At 43.9% G+C, this 20,000-nt stretch overlaps 1 protein-coding gene across 4 annotated transcripts in view; it reads right to left on the bottom strand.

Annotated features, from left to right (window-relative positions):
* LOC135226409 (uncharacterized) overlaps positions 1-20,000 on the bottom strand; it is a 71,069-nt gene that overhangs the window by 20,837 nt on the left and 30,232 nt on the right. For all 4 annotated transcript variants that reach the window (XM_064265932.1, XM_064265930.1, XM_064265931.1 and 1 more), the window contains 2 exons: positions 14,651-14,789; positions 14,031-14,176 (listed from right to left, as the gene is read on the bottom strand). In XM_064265932.1, the coding sequence (XP_064122002.1) occupies positions 14,031-14,176; positions 14,651-14,789 (285 nt within the window). The remainder of the gene's footprint in view (positions 1-14,030; positions 14,177-14,650; positions 14,790-20,000) is intronic.

The following is a 20,000-nucleotide window of genomic DNA, read 5'->3' as shown; positions in this document are numbered from 1 at the left end:
ATGATGTTTTTAAGCGACATATTCTTATGAAACGAGAGAGACGTCGCTACAGCTCTCACTTCATGAGCTTTTACTCCAACAGTTGTAACTGTTCGTCAGGACAGACCTTATGAGCGTCTGTAATGACGTTTCTCACAAAGAATGCCAGCGCATTCTTGGACATCAGTCTTGTGGGGTCTTTTACCGCGCACCAAAGACCTTGTCTAGAGCCTCCCATCTGATGCTTTCTCTGAAGGTAGAACTTCAGAGCTCTAACAGGGCATAGAGACCTCTCTGCTTCTCTGCCTACGAGACTCGATATGCCTTTGACTTCGAATGACTTAGGCCAGGGATTCGTGGGATTCTCGTTTTTAGCTAAAAAAACAGGGTCTTAACGAGCAAATAGCTGAGTCTCCCTTGAATCCTACTTATCCTGCAGAGCATGTAATTCACTAATTCTCTTTGCCGTAGCTAAAGATAATAGGAATAGGCATTTCTGGTGATGTCTCTAAACGATGCCAGATGAGGAGGTTCGAATCTTTCAGATGAAAGAAACTTGAGGACTACGTCTAGGTTCCAGTTCGGAGGTACTGGTTCCTTCGACTTTGAAGTCTCAAATGATCTTATGAGATCGTGGAGATCTTTATTATCTGCCAGATCTAATCCTCTATTCCTGAATACAGCCGAGAGCATACTTCTGTATCCCTTTATTGTGGATACGGCTAGATGAGATTTCTCTCTCAGGAATAGCAGGAAATCAGCAATTTCCGCTATAGAGGTAGTGGAGGAGGACAACTTCTTGGATCTACACCACCTTCTAAACACCTCCCACTTCGATTGGTATACTTTCGTAGTGGAGGTTCTGCGTGCTCTCGCGATCGCGCTTGCCACTTCGCGAGAAAAGCCTCTCGCTCTGACAAGTCTTTCGATAGTCGAAAGGCAGTAGAGCGAGAGCAGGAGGTTTTGATGGTACCTCTTGAAGTGTGGTTGTCTGAGAAGATCCGTCCTTCTTGGTAGGGATCTTGGAAAGTCTACGATCCACTCTACCACCTCCGTGAACCAATCCTGGGCCGGCCAAAAGGGGGCTATTAACGTCATCCTCGTCTCCTTTGACGCCACAAACTTTTTCATTACTAATCCCAGGATTTTGAATGGGGGAAAAGCATATACGTCTACTCGAGACCAATTTAGCAGGAAGGCGTCTACCATAAGTGCTCTTGGATCTTCCACGACCGAGCAAAAGACTGGTAGCCTTTTTGAAATGAATGTTGCGAAGAGATCCACATGAGGTGTCCCCCACAGCGACCAGAGATCTAGACACACTTCCTCGTGTAGGGTCCACTCTGTATGAAGGACCTGGTTCCTCCTGCTGAGTCTGTCCGCCCTCACATTCTTTACTCCTGTACGAACCTTGTCAGAAGGGAGAATGTTCCTGTGAGAAGTCCAAAGCAATAGGTCTCTCGTCAGTTCGTAAAGGAACGAGGTGAGTGAGTCCCCCCCCCCCCCCCCCCCCCCCCCCCCCCCCCCCCTCCCTGTTTCCGAATGTAGGCAAGTGCGGTGGTGTTGTCCACGTTTACTTGCACTACTTTGTTTGACACCAGAGGTTCTAGACTCTTCAAAGCCAGATGTACGGCGAAGAGCTCTTTGCAGTTTATGTGCCAAGTCACCTGTGCTGGTTCCCAGGTGCCTGACACCTCTTCTGAGCCTAATGTCGCTCCCCAACCTTTCTCCGACGCGTCGGAGTACAACACTAGGTCTGGGTTCTGTGTTTTTAGAGAGATCCCTTTGTTCTCTTCCAGAGGGGGCAACCACCATTCCAGGTGCGATCTTATCTCCACTGGAATGGGAAATACGTCTGAAAGCTGTCCGGTTTTCCAGCTCCAAGACTTCTTGAGGAAGAATTGAAGCGGACGTAAATGCAGTCTTCCTAGTGTGAAGAACTGTTCGAGCGAGGAAAGGGTCCCTAGAAGGCTCAACCATTCCCTCGCCGACGTATGTTCCTTCCCTAAGAAGAGAGAGACTATCCGCAAACCTTTTGCGATTCTCTCTTGCGAAGGAAATACTCGAAAACCCCGAGAATCCATCCGAATCCCCAGATAGACTAGGTCTTGTCTGGGGGTCAGCTGAGACTTCTCGAGGTTCACGAGCATCTAACGCTTTGATCAAATCTAGAGTTAACTTTAGGTCCTCCAAGCACTCTCTCTCTGATCTGGCCCTGATGAGCAGTCGTCCAGATACAGAGAGATATTTACTCCTTTGAGGTGAAGAAACCTCGCCACATTCTTCATCAGGCTTGTGAAGACCTGAGGAGCTGTGGACAGGCCGAAACACAAGGCTCTGAACTGAAAGATCCTTCCCCCCGTCATGAAACGGAGGTACTTCTTCGATGAAGGGTGGATCGGGACGTGAAAGTAGGCGTCCTGGAGATCTAGAGACACCATCCAATCTCCTTGTCGTAATGACGCTAGGACTGAAGCAGAAGTCTCCATGGAGAACTTCTCCTTCTGAACAAATTTGTTCAGAGAGCTGACGTCCAGTACTGGTCTCCAGCCCCTCCCGAGGCTTTCGCAACCAGAAAAAGGCGATTGTAAAACCCTGGGGAGTTTAGTTTTGGATCCACAGTACTAGTTCTAATCGCCTCTTCTGTCCCACATTTGTTCCACCATCGATCGAAGAGTATCCCTCAGCACAGGATCCTTGTACTTGGCTGATAGTTTCCCTTGGTATTGACGTTAGGGGAGGAGTGTTCAGGAAAGGGATACGATATCCCTTCCTTATGATAGCCACTGCAGACGCGTCTGCGTTTTATCAGTGTCCAGGCCTCCACAAATCCCAGGAGCCTGGCACCTACTGGTGCTTGGAGGAGAGAAGCTTCATTTTCCTTTTTAAACAAAGGGACGAAAGGCAGACCTACCTCTCTTCTCCGGAGCCTTCCTTCTTGCGGGAGGTCTGGAGGTCGACCACCTCGAAAGGGCTGAACAGATGTACTAGGTCCTTTCTTGTCAGATGCAGAAACAGGTTTCTTCTTCCTTGCTGACTGCGTCAGAAGATCCTGAGTCGCCTCTCAGTTTAAAGAATGCGCAATGTCCCTCACTAACTAAGAAGGGAACAAAAGTCAGATAGAGGCGAATACAGTAGAGCTGCCCTCTGAGCGTGTGTGAGACTGCCTTGGTTAAGAAGGCCCCATATACAGTCCTCTTCTTTAGAAGACCTGCTCCAAATAATGAGGAGATTTCAAAAGAGCCATCCTGTACCGCTTTGTCTATACAAGACAATATGCATAACAGGGCTTCAGGTTCGATTCCTTCCGAATCATGGGCTTTCTTGGACATCACCCCAAGGGACCCAATCTAAGAAGTTGAAAACTTCCAATACATGAAAGAGTCCTTGAGGAGATGTCCAGTTCAGAAATACCCCACGTAATTCGTGCCGAATTGAGACCTTGTCGACGTGAAGCGTCAACTAAGGTCGAAAAATCTGCTTCCGACGTAGAAGGGAGAGCAATACCAATACCATATTCTCTCCCGTCTGATACCAAATGCCTCTTTTACCAGCTAATCTTGCTGGAGGCATGCAGAAGACTGTTCTCACTAAGTCTTTCTTAGACTTCATCCATGAGTCTAAGGATTGTAAGGCCCTCTTCATCGAAATGGTGGGCTTCATTTTGAGAAAAGACGAAGGCTTCTTCGTCTTAGCACTCGAAAAGAGAGAGCGCGGAGAAGGAGGAGCGGCAGGAGTCAACTCGTCTCCATACTCCTCAAGAAGCAAGGCAGTCAAAACCTTATAGTTCGACAGTCCTTCTCTTCCCTGATATTCATCATCCGAGTTTTCTTCCAACAATCGGGATCTACATGAGTCTCCGCTCCCCTTTCCGTACGTTCCTCTTCTGGAGGAGACAAACTCCTAATAGGAGAGGGGCTAAGGGAATGATAATCTTTCCTCTTTCCCGCTTTAATAGCCTTGGAAGGCGCCACAAGCTCAGGCTTCTCTTGAAAAATAGAAGACGCTTCCCGCTTGAATGACGCTTCCCGTTCGCCAAGCGTCCTGGCTGACGTCTCTCGCTTACTTGGCTGCTGACGTCTTGATGACGCCTCGCGCCTGGAAGACGCTCCGCTCTCCAAAGGCGTCCTACTTGGCGTCACAATATTGGTCGGAGCGTCACGTCTATGAACAGTTTTCAATGACGCTTCATGTCTAAAAGACGTCTTACGTCTCTCTGGCGTTACGAAACTTTCGTAAGCAACCGTTCTCGCTCTCGAACCCGAAGCTTCTGTAAGATGTTTAGAAGCTTCCCGTCTGCATGACGCTTCTCGTTTAGCAGGGGAGAGAGGACGAGACTTCTTGATTGGAAGCGCCACGTCCTTCCTACGAGGCGCTAAAACTCCCACTAGAGAGGACAGTTGCTCTTGAACTGCCATAATTATTCTCCTTGACGCTTCTCCCACGTCCACTGCATGACGCCTTTCGTCATCACTCGGGGGAGAAGTAGGAAAGGGTACTTCCGCGTACTCGTCAGGTGACGCTGACGCCACCTTCGCCTTCTTAATAGAAGAGGGAGCGTCATCTGAGAAACGCTCTGGGCTCGAATCTATTTCAGGTTCTTGCATATGACGCTTCAGCGGTCTCGACAAGTTCGACTCCTTCCACCCTCGTTTAGGAGAGGGAGAGGGAGAGGACGAGAAACACTCACGAAGGACGCTTTTCCTATAGCGCCCTTGAGCAGCCTGCCACGAAGCAGAGCTAGCTGAAGGGACGTCTGACCGTTGGGGATTCCCCACGACCTCCTTAAGGCTTTCGACTTTCCTTCTCCTCTGGGCATGGGAGCTTGGAAGAGGTCTAGGCCTGGGAGCGTCGCAGGGACGATCAAACGCCCCCTCCACAACACTGGGAGAACTCACTTCACTGTAATGCTCACTTTCACTAGCCTTACCTTGGAAGTCCGCCATCTTGGACTCATGTCTCTAATCGTAGCTTTCAGATTGGCGATTTCCGAGGCCGAATCCGAAAGAATTATCCGTGAAAGGCTCAATAGGCCTTGAACTCACACCTTTCAGACGTCAAACCCTATCCCTCTCTAACTTCTTCAAATAAGAAGTCAAAGTCTTCCACTCTTCTGCATTTAATCCCTCGCATTCCTTACAAGTATTATTAGCAGAACACTGAAACCCCCTACATTTACGGCATACAGTGTGAGGATCAACCGAAGCTTTCGGTATCCTCACCCTGCAGCCTACATTCACACACATTCTCACACTCACATTTGAATCAGACATACTGAGAAAAATCCAAAAGAGTAATTCCAAAAACAGTCCACAGTAGCGAATGCCAAAACACGATCCAGATACGTCACCAAAAGCCGAGAAACGATGATCAAAGGATGAAATATGAATCTAAGTCAGGAGGTAATAGCAACAATGTTGATACCACCGGCGACAGAGAAAATATGATAGAAAACGGGGATGGTTCCTAGTCCTGCCGCCCAGGGCAGGCTGGTAGATCACCTGACCTACCTGTAGCGAGTGGCGCGAAATTTGAATTTCTGTCGGGGACGACGGAGTCTTAGCTATGTACGTATATATCTGACAGGTAAGTTGATTGTATGAAATTGTATTTTTCCTAACTATACAAACCTAAGGTCCTTTAACAATAGGAATATACTTTTGGCGTAGCTGGAATTATGGCCATTGAATCTTGAACAAGGTGGTTAGGCAGCAACTACCGCGAGGCAGGCTAGCCTGCCCAGATGTAAACACTCCATTATGCCTTTCGGCCCAGGTTCAGATTGTGGGGTGGCATGAGGTGGGCATATTTGTTAAAGGACCTCAGGTTTGTATAGTTAGGAAAAATACAATTTTCGACAAATTGTTATTTGTTCCGATAGGTAATACAAACCTTTAGAAGACTCACTGATTGGTGGGAGGAATCTGAGTGAGCCTCTAGAACTGACTGGAGTTCTGCACACCTAGGCTACTCCTCCTGGTCGTAAGAGCGAGGAGGAGTGCCCTGCTGCCTCTGACAACTTGATCGGAGTATAGGAGCTGCGTGATCAAGAGTCAGACTTCTGGGCCTTTTCAAAATGAGTGAGGGATCGTGACTCATCCGAAAAAGGGCTGTAAAAAATATTGGCGTCAGAGACATTAATGCAAAGTTCTGAGAAGGGTTTGCATTATTGTCAGTCTCCTTCCTCCCCTTGCTAGAGGAAGGAGCAGGATTGCTTCTATGATTCTGATAGACATAAAAAGGATGCTTATGTATAGGCTTACCACATCAATCGTCCAACCAGCCAGTGTGAGTTCGAGTCCTATCCTCAACCCGAAGGACGAGGAATGGAGAGACGAGGCGTGGAAGGGGGAGAGCCAGTCACTCTCGCATCCTTCTTACTTCTACAACTGCACACCATGGACAAGATGCAACTTGTCCTGTTACGGAGCTGGGTAAGCAAACACATCTTGCAAGCATCCACCACTGGTCCAGGGAAATGAGGCTCCAAGGACTTGTGGGCAGTCCCGGAGGGAAAGAAGGATATGGTCGCAATGACCTATCCATCTTCCTGTCCGACATATTCTTCGGAGTGATGTCCAGTACCCATACTGGTCTATCCGTCTGCAGTCTGCAGCGAAGTGTCTCGCGGTCTCGTATCCCACTGCAGCGAAGTGTCTCGCGGTCTCATACCCCACTGCGGCGAAGTCTCTTCGTCTCCGTAGTGGATAAAGACACTGACACTCCACGGTTTGTGTCGATGGTTATGGGTACTGGAACACGCTAGTAGGACAAAGTAATAACTGATCTGGAACAACCGATACAAAGGCCACAGCGTAGCTCATGACGGTCTCGGACGCTTCGACAGTTGCCGACTGACTGCGTTCGGTTGTGTGAGGTGAGCTGTCCAAGCATCCGAGGTGTAGTCACGTGACCCTTGCCTTTTGAAGGGTTAAGCCGAGACCATTCAAATTGTCTATCTGTTGCCAACGATGCCGGAAGGCGAGATGATGATTCTCTCAAGGCATGTGCCCAACAGGCGAAAGTCAATTGCCTTCTAGAGACCGAGGTCCTGATGGCAAGACAGTTCTCATAGTAGTTGAATCTCAACTAATGCGAAACAACACTATGTGCCGTTGAAGACAAAGGTGATAGGTGAATGCCGACCTACGTCTTCACAGCCGAATCGAGAGAAGTAACTCTAAAGATTCTGAATGTAGAAAAGTCCCGCCGATGACACCAACCCGCGAAGACGGCTTAATCCCTGTGATTTACAAAGGACTGAAAACGCTAAACCGCTACTTCATTGCTGTTCGGTGAGAAGTTGGAGTTGCAATGAAAGCGGAGCGCTTTCCAGTAATGAAAACACAGGGATTGTACTGCCTGAAGAACCGCTTCTCATGGGCTGAATCATCATCATCTTCTTCCCAGCTTAATCCAGGGAGGATATCTATATACTTGGAAGTAGAGCTGGCAGGGCGGGGCACAGGCGATGTCTTCTGTTATACATCTACAATTCGGGGTGAACAATGAACAATTGCACACCTATGAAAAAGATATATATTTAGAAGACAAACTCAGATGTCTGAAGAAATCATTCCGCATTATCGCAGCGGCAGGTGCGATGCAGCAGGACACTAGGCTACAGACTTCTGTTACCGTGCGGTAAACAAAGATGATAGCGAGTCTATTGAGATATCTCTGTCTGAAAATTCTCGCAATGTACCAGGCGATGCAGTAGAGATGGTCATTCACATATGTGAGAATTCCAGCCAACCAGAGACCTAAGTCTGTGATTGCCGGGCAGAGATTCGGTTCGGTAGTCAATCATTGCAGAGGAGAGAGACATAATCCGACCGTGCTATCTCGGAGAGCCAGCTGGTACTGGGCTGCGGCAGGCAGCCCATACACCGCTACCTCTCACTCACTCATCATCCTGAGTTGCCAGGTAATCCATTCCAAGAAGGAATGCGTTCGGCTAGAACCATCGAGTGCAAAAAAATACGCTTGAGCAATTGCATTTAATCGAAACAGATTTCAGTGAATGCAAACGTTGAGGTGTTGTTGTTGTAACAATACCATAAGTATCTCAAAATCGAAGCTGGTAACTCCTGGGAGGTTTTGCAGGGCAGTCCCGAGTTGCAGTTCAATTAAGAAGATACTATTCGTCTCAGTCACAACCCGTAGAGTAAACAACGGTATGTGCCTACACCTCGGACAATTCAACTGACAACAGAAGCATGTCGCGAGGGTAATATACATAGTATATTTGTAGGTTCCTGTACATAGACCTCCATCCTAAATTCTCTTCCATTCGAGGAATAAGGACAAGGACTGAAAGCCGACACCCTTCATTATCTAATGAAGAGAGCGAAGGAGTTTTCCCAAAGGAAGACTTCTATGGTGATAACAGGATACCGAAGACGATAGTTTGAGCTGAACTGGATGTTCACACTCGTTCTTCTCTATCCTGGGGTTGGCCGTCTACTGAGGCGACGGACCGTCAGGTCCATCCAAGCTGAGCCCCTCCCGAGATATTCTTCCTTCAGCAGCAGTGCTTCTCTCAAATGCTAGAAATTCCAGGAATTCGAGCCTTCGGCGAGATTCCCGATTATCGTAGTAACAATTATCTGGGATTCTCGTCTCGCCCCCTCTGGACCGTGGTTTCGCCCAAGTGTTTGCAGATCGTAGAAGACCAGAACACTCGGAGAGTGCTAGAAACTGGCCTTTTCACTTGTCTTCTTTACGAATGCACGAAACAGCATACCCAAATCCATAACGGCTTTTGCCAAGAACTCAAATTTCTTGTCCATCTTGGACTCTAACAAGGAAATGGTGTTGGAATCGGAAACATGGGATACCTGGTCTGGAGTAATTGGTACTGAAGTTGGACTATCAATAGGTGAAATATTCGATAAAAGTGGAGAAGATAGTGACGGTTTGTTTGCCTCTAAAGGCACGGGAGTTGTCTCTACTCTAGTTTTACTACCCGCTCTAAGAGCTGCTTTCCTTTTCCTATCTTTGTCCATCTTATCCAAATGAGTTTGAAAAAGTCTTCCAACCTTGTTCATCTAAACTACGGCACTCATCACAAGTTAATTCCTTGCTACAGCACTGACCCCTACATTTATCACATTTGGACTGCGGATCGTAACATAGTTTAGCTAATCTAGTGGCTGCAAAAACCTAACTGAAGAAGAACTAGCATCAGACATCTTCATAATAACTTGCTAATAACTAGGCAGCTAACTGATGAAGCAAAAAAAGCCAACCAAGAAATTGTACATCACCAAAAAGAAAAAATCCACAATGGCGACGAAAGTCGACTGCAACAACAAACCACCGGTGTTACCCCGTGGCCGGCAGAAAACGAATTGAAGTCTAGAGCTCAGCAGTACAAGGTATTCCTGAAAGTGGGCGGGATCTGTATCACCTACACAAAAGATGGCAGTGCTGCTACTGCCGCCAGGAATTTGAATTTTCGACTGCCAGGTAAGAAAGCGTACAGCTAATGTAATTGTTTGGTAAGTCACTTATGTGAAAATTACTATTTTTTCTGATATCCTTACTATATTTTTTTTAATTTTTTGACAATGGGGTAAAAAATATTCACTGATATACGTATACACAATGTTTTCACATAAGAATATAAAGGAAAAATTTGAATAACATAAAATTTAGTGGGAGCAAGTAATGATTGATATTCGCAGTCAACAGGGGGTCTCATGCGGTATGCAAGCATTAGCAGCAATGCAGCAGGCCGGTGACGAAGGGGTTAAAGCATCTTTAAGTGGACCAAACAGATGGTAATCAGACAAGGCGAGATCAGGACTGTATGCAGGATGCTCCAACACCTCAAAATGAAGTTCTCGAAGAGTGTTAATGGTGTGGGCGGCGGTATGTGGACGGGCATTGTCATGCAACAAAAGAATGCCTTCCGACAATAGACTATTGTCGGAAGGCATTGTGTGTGTGTGTGTGTGGACGGGCATTGTCATGCAACAAAAGAATGCCTTCCGACAATAGACTATTGTCGGAAGGCATTGTGTGTGTGTGTGTGTGTGTGTGTGTGTGTGTGTGTGTGTGTGTGTGTGTGTGTGTACAGTGGACACCCCACATTCGCATTCTCAAGATTAACGGACTCACGTATTGGCAGATAATCTCTAAGGCCCATATCTACGCATTATTTGCAGGAAATGTATAAATTCACTGTATTTTTCTATGAGAGAAATATTCACAAATTACTGTATTTTCATACCAATTTCATGATTAAATGAACTTTTTGTTGTAAAACTATTAATAATACCAATTATAAGCATTTTTAGTAGATTGTTCTTGAGTTTTAATGAACAAAAGAAGGAGTTCTTAGCATTTTTATGGGGTTTCTAAGTATTCATGGATTCTAGCTATTTGCAGGGTGGGTCTGGAACGCATCCCCTGCAATTACAGGGGATCCACCGTATATTTAATACATAAGCGAACCACAGGAAAAGGTGATAAGTCAGAAATCCAAGCGTTTTCGTCTTTACTCAGACATTGTCAAGGAGTTAATGAAGTACAATTGGAGAGAAAGGTCTCAGGTGCAAAACAAGATCAAGAATACCAGATGGTTAATTGTTTAATTGTCAAAAGGGTAAAAATTAAGAGATAATCCAGGATTATCAGATATCACACGGTCACAAACCTAACCGAAATTACAAAGTACCTTTACAGTCCAAAACATGTAAAAACTGAATATATTAATTTGTTGCTTATATTTATCTACAACTTTTTTCATAATGAAATAATAGAAATGTTCTAAATTTAAGTCTTGGTTTATTTAAACTTGATGCTTTCATTATGAAAAAAGTTGTAGATAAATATAAACAACAAAATTAATATATTCAGTTTTTACATGTTTTGGACTGTAAAGTTACTTTGTAATTTCGGTTAGGTTTGTGACCGTGTGATATCTGATAATCCTGGATTATCTCTTAATTTTTACCCTTTTGACAATTAAACAATTAACCATCTGGTATTCTTGATCTTGTTTTACACCTGAGACCTTTCTCTCCAATTGTACTTCATTAACTCCTTGACAATGTCTGAGTAAAGACGAAAGCGCTTGGATTTCTGACTATCATTTTCCTGTGGGATTCGCTTATTTATGAAGTCACGTGCATCTACAGTGATTTTTTAAGCATAATGGAAACCACACGCAACTTCTACGCCTTTTCTTTGAATTTTCCGAACCTTGTTCTATTCGTGACATCCTTCTGTAATGCTCTTATCATCGCTCACAAACTGAAACTCCGACTCAACTTTCTACGGAAGTGTATGAACGAGCAAGTGATGCCCAAGTCGATTTTACCAGTGAGAATTCTTCGTTTAGCAGAGCGACCTTTCGACGAGTTTCAACGCATCATACTTCAGAAACACATCGACATCACAAAAGTGGAAGTAGATGATGCGTTTCATACACTTAGAAGCAGACGGTATGGCTTTAATCAGACGGTTCCTGTCGATTGGAAGAATCGGATGCTGGATTATTGCTACAGAAAACTGAGAAAGTGCTGCAACCGTCTTGAAAGGAAGCTTCAAGTCAAGCTGAAAAATCTTATTGCTGAAAGCGACTGGACTAAGCATGCCAACGTGGACTTCATGATTAATTTATCAGACAAACCAATGGATAGTGCTACGACAGCGGCTTTGGGATATGGTTTAAGCTTTGGTGTATTTAATGGTAACCTGGACTGTGTCGACTTAATGGTAACCTGGACTGTGTCGACATCTCTAAATCCTTATGTTATTTAGAAAAATTTAATCAAAACCTATGCCCTGATGATATCAATATTTGTAAAGGTATTGTGTATGGTGCTATGAGTAAACCTTCTCCCCCTAATGTACCCGTGAGATTTCTCCAGGCTTTTAAGAAAATTAAAGACGAAGAAACAGTAAAAGTGACAAAAGCAGATAAATCTAATGCCGTGGTAATAATGAATAAAAGTGACAATATAAATAAAATAATGACATTGCTAAATGATACTGATACTTATACGAAACAGACAGTGAACTCCCATTTTAATAAACAAATTAAATCCATTTTGAAGGGCTTTGACCATTTAATTAAACAGTTTACACCTCAATGCGCCTCCCTACCTTATATGTATGGTTTAGTCAAGACACAAAATCAATAACCCTATCAGACCAATCATTAGTTCAGTGGGCTCAGTTACGTATAATTTATCTAAATAGCTTGTAAAAATTCTTACTCCTTTGGTAGGAAATATTTCTAACACGAATGTTAAAAACAATGTTGATTTTATAAACAAATTGAATAGTTTAAATTTGAATTTTGATTTTAATATGGTTAGTTTTGATGTTGTCTCTTTATTTACAAAAGTGCCTGTAGATGACTTACTTGAATATTTGGAGGAGGAATTAGAACGTCATGACACTCCCTTAAGTGTAGCAAACCTCATTAATCTCATAAGGTTATGTATCAAAGATAGTAAATTTTGTTTTAATGGGGAATTTTTTGTACAAAAGTTTGGCATGGCTATGGGTAATCCCTTATCTCCTGTCCTTAGCAATATTTACATGGAATTTTTTTAGACAAAACTCTTACCAAGAATTTACCCCAAAAAGTTATTTGGTTTAGATATGTGGATGATATCTTCTGTATTTGGCCAGTTCACGAAAATCTCCAAGAATTCCTTAATAATTTCAATAATTTAGTCCCTTCTATAAAATTTACTGTAGAGGAAGAAAGAAATTGTAATTTGAATTTTCTTGATGTAACTGTCCATAGAAATAATAGGAATTTCACCTTTTCAGTCTTTCGAAAATCAACTAACATTGACTCTTTTGTTCATTACTACTCCAATCACCATCAAAATGTTAAATTCTCTGTTTTTTCTGGGATGTTCCTAAGGGCTTTACGTGTCTGTAGCCCGCCGTTTATTGATGCTGAAATTAAAACTATTTATGATATTGCACTGAAACTTAAATACCCAAGGACTTTTATAGATGTGGCATGGAAAAGAGCTAGAAAAACATTTTATTCAACTAATGACAAACTTGAATTTAGTAAGCATAACATTCTAAAATTGCCCTATGATGAAAGGTTTTTAGATATTCCTAGAATTTTAAAACTTTTTAACATAAATGTTGTTTTCAGTAATATTAATGTCAAGAGTTTAGTAATCAAAAATTCTCCTAAAGATCTTCCAGGCTGCATATATGAAATTCCTTGCAAAAAGTGTGATAAAGTCTATTACGGACAAACCGGTAAATCTCTTTCACGTCTCAAACAACATCAATATTCTGTGAGAACTGGGCAAATATCGAATGCATTATTCGTACATATGAGAGATTTAGATCATCCTATTAACTGGAGTCAAGCAAGAGCCTTAATCCCATGTAATGACACAGTTAAAAGGAATATCATTGAATCTTGTTTCATCAAGTCAAATAATAGAAATGTTCTAAATTTAAGTCTTGGTTTATTTAAACTTGATGCTTTCAATATGAAAAAAGTTGTAGATAAATATAAACAACAAAATTAATATATTCAGTTTTTACATGTTTTGGACTGTAAAGGTACTTTGTAATTTCGGTTAGGTTGTGACCGTGTGATATCCGATAATCCTGGATTATCTCTTTTAATTTTTACCCTTTTGACAATTAACCATCTGGTATTCTTGATCTTGTTTTGTACCGGAGACCTTTCTCTCCAATTGTACTTCATTAACTCCTTGACAATGTCTGAGTAAAGACGAAAGCGCTTGGATTTCTGACTATCATTTTTCTGTGGGATTCGCTTATTTATGAAGTCATGTGCATCTACAGTGATTTTTTAAGCATATTTAATACATATACATATATACGTGCATAAACTGTAGTCAGTGTAACTATAGCAAGTAACTAAAAATTAAAATACATAACACCTTATATGAAATGAAAAATAATGATGCACGAATTATCAATAAAGTGGTTTAACTAAAACTTAAGCTTATTTCAGACAAAAAAGGTTTATCAGGCCTTTAGTAATGAATGTACAAAAAAGTGAGCTGAGACCATTAGTAACTTACCAGATATCTCCTACTGTGATTTTTAGAAATCAAATGATTATACATTTCATCTTTAACACCTGACACAGCATATTTCTTGTTTGTGCACAGCTGACACGTGAAATAGGTTTCTTCTTTGATAATTTCTTTGTACACAAATTGTATCCCTGGAAAAGATCAAAATCTGCACATTTAGTGAAATAGCAGAGGCTAGAAAAGGCTGGGATCTCAAAGCTCGAGACAGTTTGGACACGTGATGACAGAAAAGCTCTCGTTTATTTCTCATTTTGAAGAGCAATACAGTGGCCTCTATTTCAGCTGGACAGTCATCTCACTTTAATTTTCTTAAAACCCATTTCTTGTGCTGAATATTTTCTCAATTCAGTATTTGCTTTCAATAAATAATGATGAAATTCTTTCAATTCTGATAATCACATACTAAAGAATTCATCTAACAAGCTAGTATTAAAATTTCTTGCTATTCTAGATAAGATTGGGGAAAATTTACTTTGAATTCTCATAAAGATGACTGAAGTTGAAATTAGCTATGTACTTCTTATCTGTCATATATGGATTGAACAATATAGTTGGAAAATGTGCAAAAAAAGAACAACAACAAAATAACCAATTTACAAACTTACCAAGAACTGGGTGTTTTCCCCTGTCAATTTTATCTTCCAGACTGCCTGGTGGATATACACCTCTTAGGGCATTCATAGGCTTCAGTTTTAGTTCGCCCTTTTCATTAGCCTGTTTTGAACCTAGAATATGCTGCCTTACCTGAAAATATGATATTTTTATTTTAAGATAAATTTTTAAATATACTTACCTGGCAGTTATATACATACCTATATTCTCTGATGTCGTGACGTCACGACAGACTTTTCGAAACTCGCGGCAATCGCCGACTGTCGGTCAGATGATCGTTACCTGTACGCCCTCTAGATAGTTACCTGGAAACCTCAGATTTTCTCGCCCTCTAGTCTCCTGAGGGGAGGTGGGTGGGTTTCTAATTGTATATAACTGCCAGGTAAGTATATTTAAAAATTTATCTTAAAATAAAAATATCATTTTTAAATATGTAACTGACCTGGCAGTTATATACATAGCTGATTGACACCTTTGGAGGAGGGTCAGAGACAGCAACATTGTTGTAAAACAACTACTTGATAGGTAACTAAAGATTCTTACCTGCTAAGGAAGCTGACTTGACAAGTACTGCCTCTTTAGTCTGCTCTCCTTAGGAGCTCCAGCTAAGGGATGTAACCTGTGCTGCTGACGAGCTCAAAGGGGTTTGTCGACGGGACGTGACCTCTATGCGACAAAACCACCTATGCCCTTGATATGGGCTTAAACAGGCAATAGACCACCTAACCATCCAATCCTTGAATACAAGAGATTGAAATAACACACATATACACTAGACTGTTGAAGGTTTCCCCTAACCTTCAACAGACAACCATAAAAACATCAAGGGCCTAACATGTAGGATTAGAGGTATCCACTCCTTCACCCATCACCGAGCCAGTGGCTACGAACAGTCCAAGGGTTCTGCAGTCTTCATAGACCGTTTCTATTTGTCTAAGATAGAAAGAAGAAAAGACGGAGCTGCTCCTCCAGTACGTTGCGTCTAAAATGGCTTTTAGGGACTGATTCTTTCTAAATGCCATTGACGTCAAGACTGCTCAAACTTCATGGGCTTTTACCTTTAGAGGCTTGTATAAAGTTTCATTGCACTCAATGTGTGCTTCCTGAATCACACTTCTAATAAAGAAGGCCAAAGCGTTCTTTGACATAGGCCTCTTGGGGTCTTTAACGGAACACCATAAGTTGTCAAAAGTCCCCCTAACGTCCTTGCATCTCTGCAGGTAAACCTGTAATGCTCTTACTGGACAGAGTCCTTTCACGTTCCTGACCTGCAAAGTCTCCAAGGCTGGGAATCGTAAAAGATCTAGGCCAAGGATTGGTTGGAGTCTTATTCTTGGCTAAGAAACCTAAAGTGGTCAAACAAACCGCTTTGGACCTCCTAATTCCCACCCTTTTGTCCATAGCTTGAATCTCGCTTACTCTCCTTGCAGTAGCGAGAGCGACTAGAAAAAGTGTCTTCCTGGTTAAGTCTCTGAAAGAGCTTTCCTGGATTGGTTCAAACTTGCCAGACATCAAAAACCTTAATACTACATCCAGATTCCATCCTGGTAGCTGTTCACTCTTTTGTTTCGTAGTATCAAAAGATCTAATTAGGTCGTGAAGATCCTGATCTCTAGACAAGTCCAGTCCTCTATGTCTAAAGACTGACGCGAGCATGCTCCTATATCCCTTAATCGTAGTCGTGGCTAGACCTACTTTAAGTTTTAAGTGAAGAAGGAAGTCTGCGATCTGGCTCACAGACGTGTTGGACGAGGACACCTTCTTCTCCTTACACCAGTTTCTAAATACCTCCCACTTCGACTGGTAGACGTTGATGGTCGAAGTCCTCCTCGATCTGGCGATAGCTTTAGCTGCCTCTCGCGAAAAGCCTCTAGTTCTAAGGAGTTTTTCGACAGTCGAAAGGCAGTTAGCTGTAGAGCGCGGGTATTCTTGTGATACCATTTGAAGTTGTCTGAGCAGATCTGGAAGCCACGGAAGGGTTCTTGGAACTTCCACTAGCCACTGCAACATCTCTGCGAACCAGTCTCGCATCGGCCAGTACGGGGTATCAGGGTCATTCTGGCTCCTTCGGACTGCGCGAACTTCTTTAATACTTTGTGTAGCACTTTGAAAGGAGGGAAGGCGTACAGATCCAGCCCTTCCCAGTTCATGAAGACGCGGTCTACTACTACTGCTTTGTGGGTCTGGAACCGGGGAGCAGAACGTCTGCATCCTTCTTGTCTTGTTGGTCGCAAACAAGTCTATGGAAGGCTGACCCCATAACTTCCATAGCATTTTGCATACCTCCAACTTGAGAGTCCATTCTGTTGGCAGGGACCTGTTTTTCCTGCTCAAGAGGTCCGCTTGTCATGACATTCAATTCTCCTGTACAAATTCTCGTTCGGAGGACGATATTTCTGTCCTTTTCCCATAGCAAAAGATTCTTGGCTGTCTCGTTCAGAGAAAAGGAGTGGGTGCTTCCTTGTTTCTTGACATACGCTAGAGCAGTCACGTTGTCCATGCTTATTTCCACTACTTTGCCTGACACACACTCCTCGAATGTCTGAAGAGCTAGAAAAGCTGCCATCAGCTCTTTCTTGTTGATATGCCACGTCTTTTCGGTTTCGCTCCATCGCCCCGAAATCTCTGTTCCCCAGTGTTGCTCCCCAGCCTAGGTCAGAAGCGTCTGAAAACAGTATTAGCTGTGGGTTCACTTGTTGAAGTGAGACTCCCTCTCCCAGCTTCGCTGGATCCAGCCACCACTTTAAATCTTTCTTGACCTCTGTTGAAATTGGGAAGGTGTCTGAAAGTCTTTGTTCCTTCCTTTTCCAATTCTTGTTGAGGTAAAATTGCAGAGGTCTGAGGTGCAGTCTTCCCAGCGAGACGAACTGTTCGATCAAGGAAATGGTCCCCAAAAGACTCATCCATTCCCTCGCCGAACATTGTTGTCTCCCCAGGAATTCCTGCACCCGATTCAGGCATCGGTCTTGTCTCTCCTGGGAGGAGAAGCCCGAAAATCCTGAGAGTTCATCAGAACTCCTAAATAAATGATCGAACAAGAAGGCTCCAAGTGAGACTTTTCCATGTTCACCACTAACCCTAGTTCCTGTACTAGGTTCAAGGTTATTTCCATGTCCTCAGACACTGTTTCTTGGAGTTGGCTCTGAGAAGCCAATCGTCTAGATAAAGTGAAACGCGTATCCCCCCTTCGTGCAGCCATTTGGCTACATTTGCCATAATAGCTGTGAATATTTGTGGTGCCGTGCTGAGCTCGAAGCACCGAGCCCTGAACTGGAATACTCTTCCTTCGAATAAGAACCTGAGGTACTTCTGAGAGCTCGGATGGGGACATGAAAAATAAGCGTCCTGTAGGTCTAATGAGACCATCCAATCTCCGGTCTTAACGCCGATAGCACTGATTGCGTTGTCCATCGTGACTTTTGTCTTCACGACGAAGGCGTTAAGGGCCACTGACGTCCAGAACGGGTCTCCATCCTCGAGCTCTTGGGTACCAAGAAACAGTCGATTGTAGAACCCCGGATTCTCTTGGATGAAACAGGTTTCTATGCCTTTTTAAGAGCATAAGCTCTACTGTTCTTTCAACGCGAATCTCTTGTTGCTGTCCTTGTAATTTGCTGTTAAGTCGAGGGGATCTAAAACTATGGGAGGCTTGGTGTAAAACAGGATCTTGTAGCCCTCCCTGAGAATTTGAAGGGTCCAGTTGTCTGCCCCTCTGTCTCTCCAGGCTTCCCAAAACAAAGAAAGCCTGGCTCCTATTTGTGTCTGGAGGACTGTCTGTTCATGGCCTCCTTTTGGAAGGGGGCTTGCCGCCTTTTCTGGAGGGCTTTCTAGTAGTTCCCGACGTACCTCGGGGTTGTTTTCCTCGAAAAAACTGTTGCGGCTTGCGGCCTGCTTCTCCTCTCTCGTCTCTCTCGCCGCAAACGAGGAAGCAAAACCCCACTGGCTGCCTTCGAGATTAGGTGTGGTCTTCTGTGGTCTTCTGTGAACGTTGAAGTGGCAATATCTCTTATAATTTCTTGAGGGAAAAGAAATTTAGCAAAGGGGGCAAACAAAAGCTCTGCTCTTTGTACTTGTGTGACCCCTTTAGCTGTAAAGGAGCAGAGGAGGGACCTTTTCTTCACGATCCCTGCCGTGAAAATCGCTGCCACTCATCGTTCCATCCCCGCGTAACGCCTTGTCCATACAAAACTCACGCTCAAAAGATTTGGTATGTCGGTGAGTCCTTTTCTTTTTCTTCCACTTTCTTGGCGAGAGCACTCAGAGACCAGTCGAGAAAGTTCAGGGCCTCAAAATCAAAAACTCTAAACACGCCCTTCAGCAAATGATCATCAAACTCTTGCATCGACCACATGACCTTCGCTGCTGTTAAGGCGTGCCTACGATTGGCATCAACGATACTGGAGAAATCTGCCTGAGAGGAGGCAGGTACTCCCAGGCCCAGGACTTCCCCAGTCTCGTACCAAACACTAGATTTTGAGGCCAATCTTGCAGGAAGAAAAATGAAAGCAGTTTTGCCTCGCTCCTTTTTGTCTCTCATCCAGTCGTTCATCCTCGCGAGAGCTTTCTTGGCTGAAATGGAAAGGACCATCTTCGTAAAAGCAGACTTATTCTGCGTCCTTACGCAAAGGAACTGAGACAGGGGAGAACGAGGTGCTGCAGGCTTGAAGTCTGTTTCAAAAAGCTCTTGAAACAGAAGCATAAGAGTCTTATAGTCAGAAGGAGGAACTTGCTCTTTCGTCTCCTCTTCAGAAACTACGTACTTCCAACATCTCCGAAGGTTTCTCTCTGTCCAGTTCCACATCGGATGATGTAGACAAAGCCAAAGCAGGAGTGTCATTGGTCTCGATGCGCTCCTTGGCACTATGATCCACCAGGGCGTCATGCTTACGAGCGTCGGCGTCACGTACATCCCTCTCACGCGCGCTGGCGTCACGTTCTTTGCTCTTACGCGCGCTGGCGTCACGCTCGGAAGCGTCACGTCCGTGTGTATCGCAAGCGTCATGCTTGTCCGTATTCTTCTTGGTGCTGATGCTTCGCGAAGTCTTCATAAATCCCGGGGCGTCAGACTGACGCTTCGGTTCTTGTAGCTTTTCCATTAGGGCTGACAGCTGCTGTTGCATGCCTTGCAGCATATCCTTGGTTTCATTGCCCCTCGAGGGCGAAGGTAACTAGTCAGATTCGCCTGCACGAACTGCAGCCGGAGGAGCAGAACTATCTAAGGCTTCCTGAGGACGCTCGGTAGGAAGCTTCCTTGGTAATTCCTCCCAAGCCGAAGGCGGAAGAGGAGCGTGCATCGAAAGAGCTGCCTTGCTCTGTTTAGCTGGAGGCTTCCGATGACGAAAA

This window comes from Macrobrachium nipponense, chromosome 14, assembly GCF_015104395.2.
Source record: "Macrobrachium nipponense isolate FS-2020 chromosome 14, ASM1510439v2, whole genome shotgun sequence".
NCBI classification, from domain to species: domain Eukaryota; kingdom Metazoa; phylum Arthropoda; class Malacostraca; order Decapoda; family Palaemonidae; genus Macrobrachium; species Macrobrachium nipponense.
This window is presented reverse-complemented; position numbering and strand designations above follow the sequence as displayed.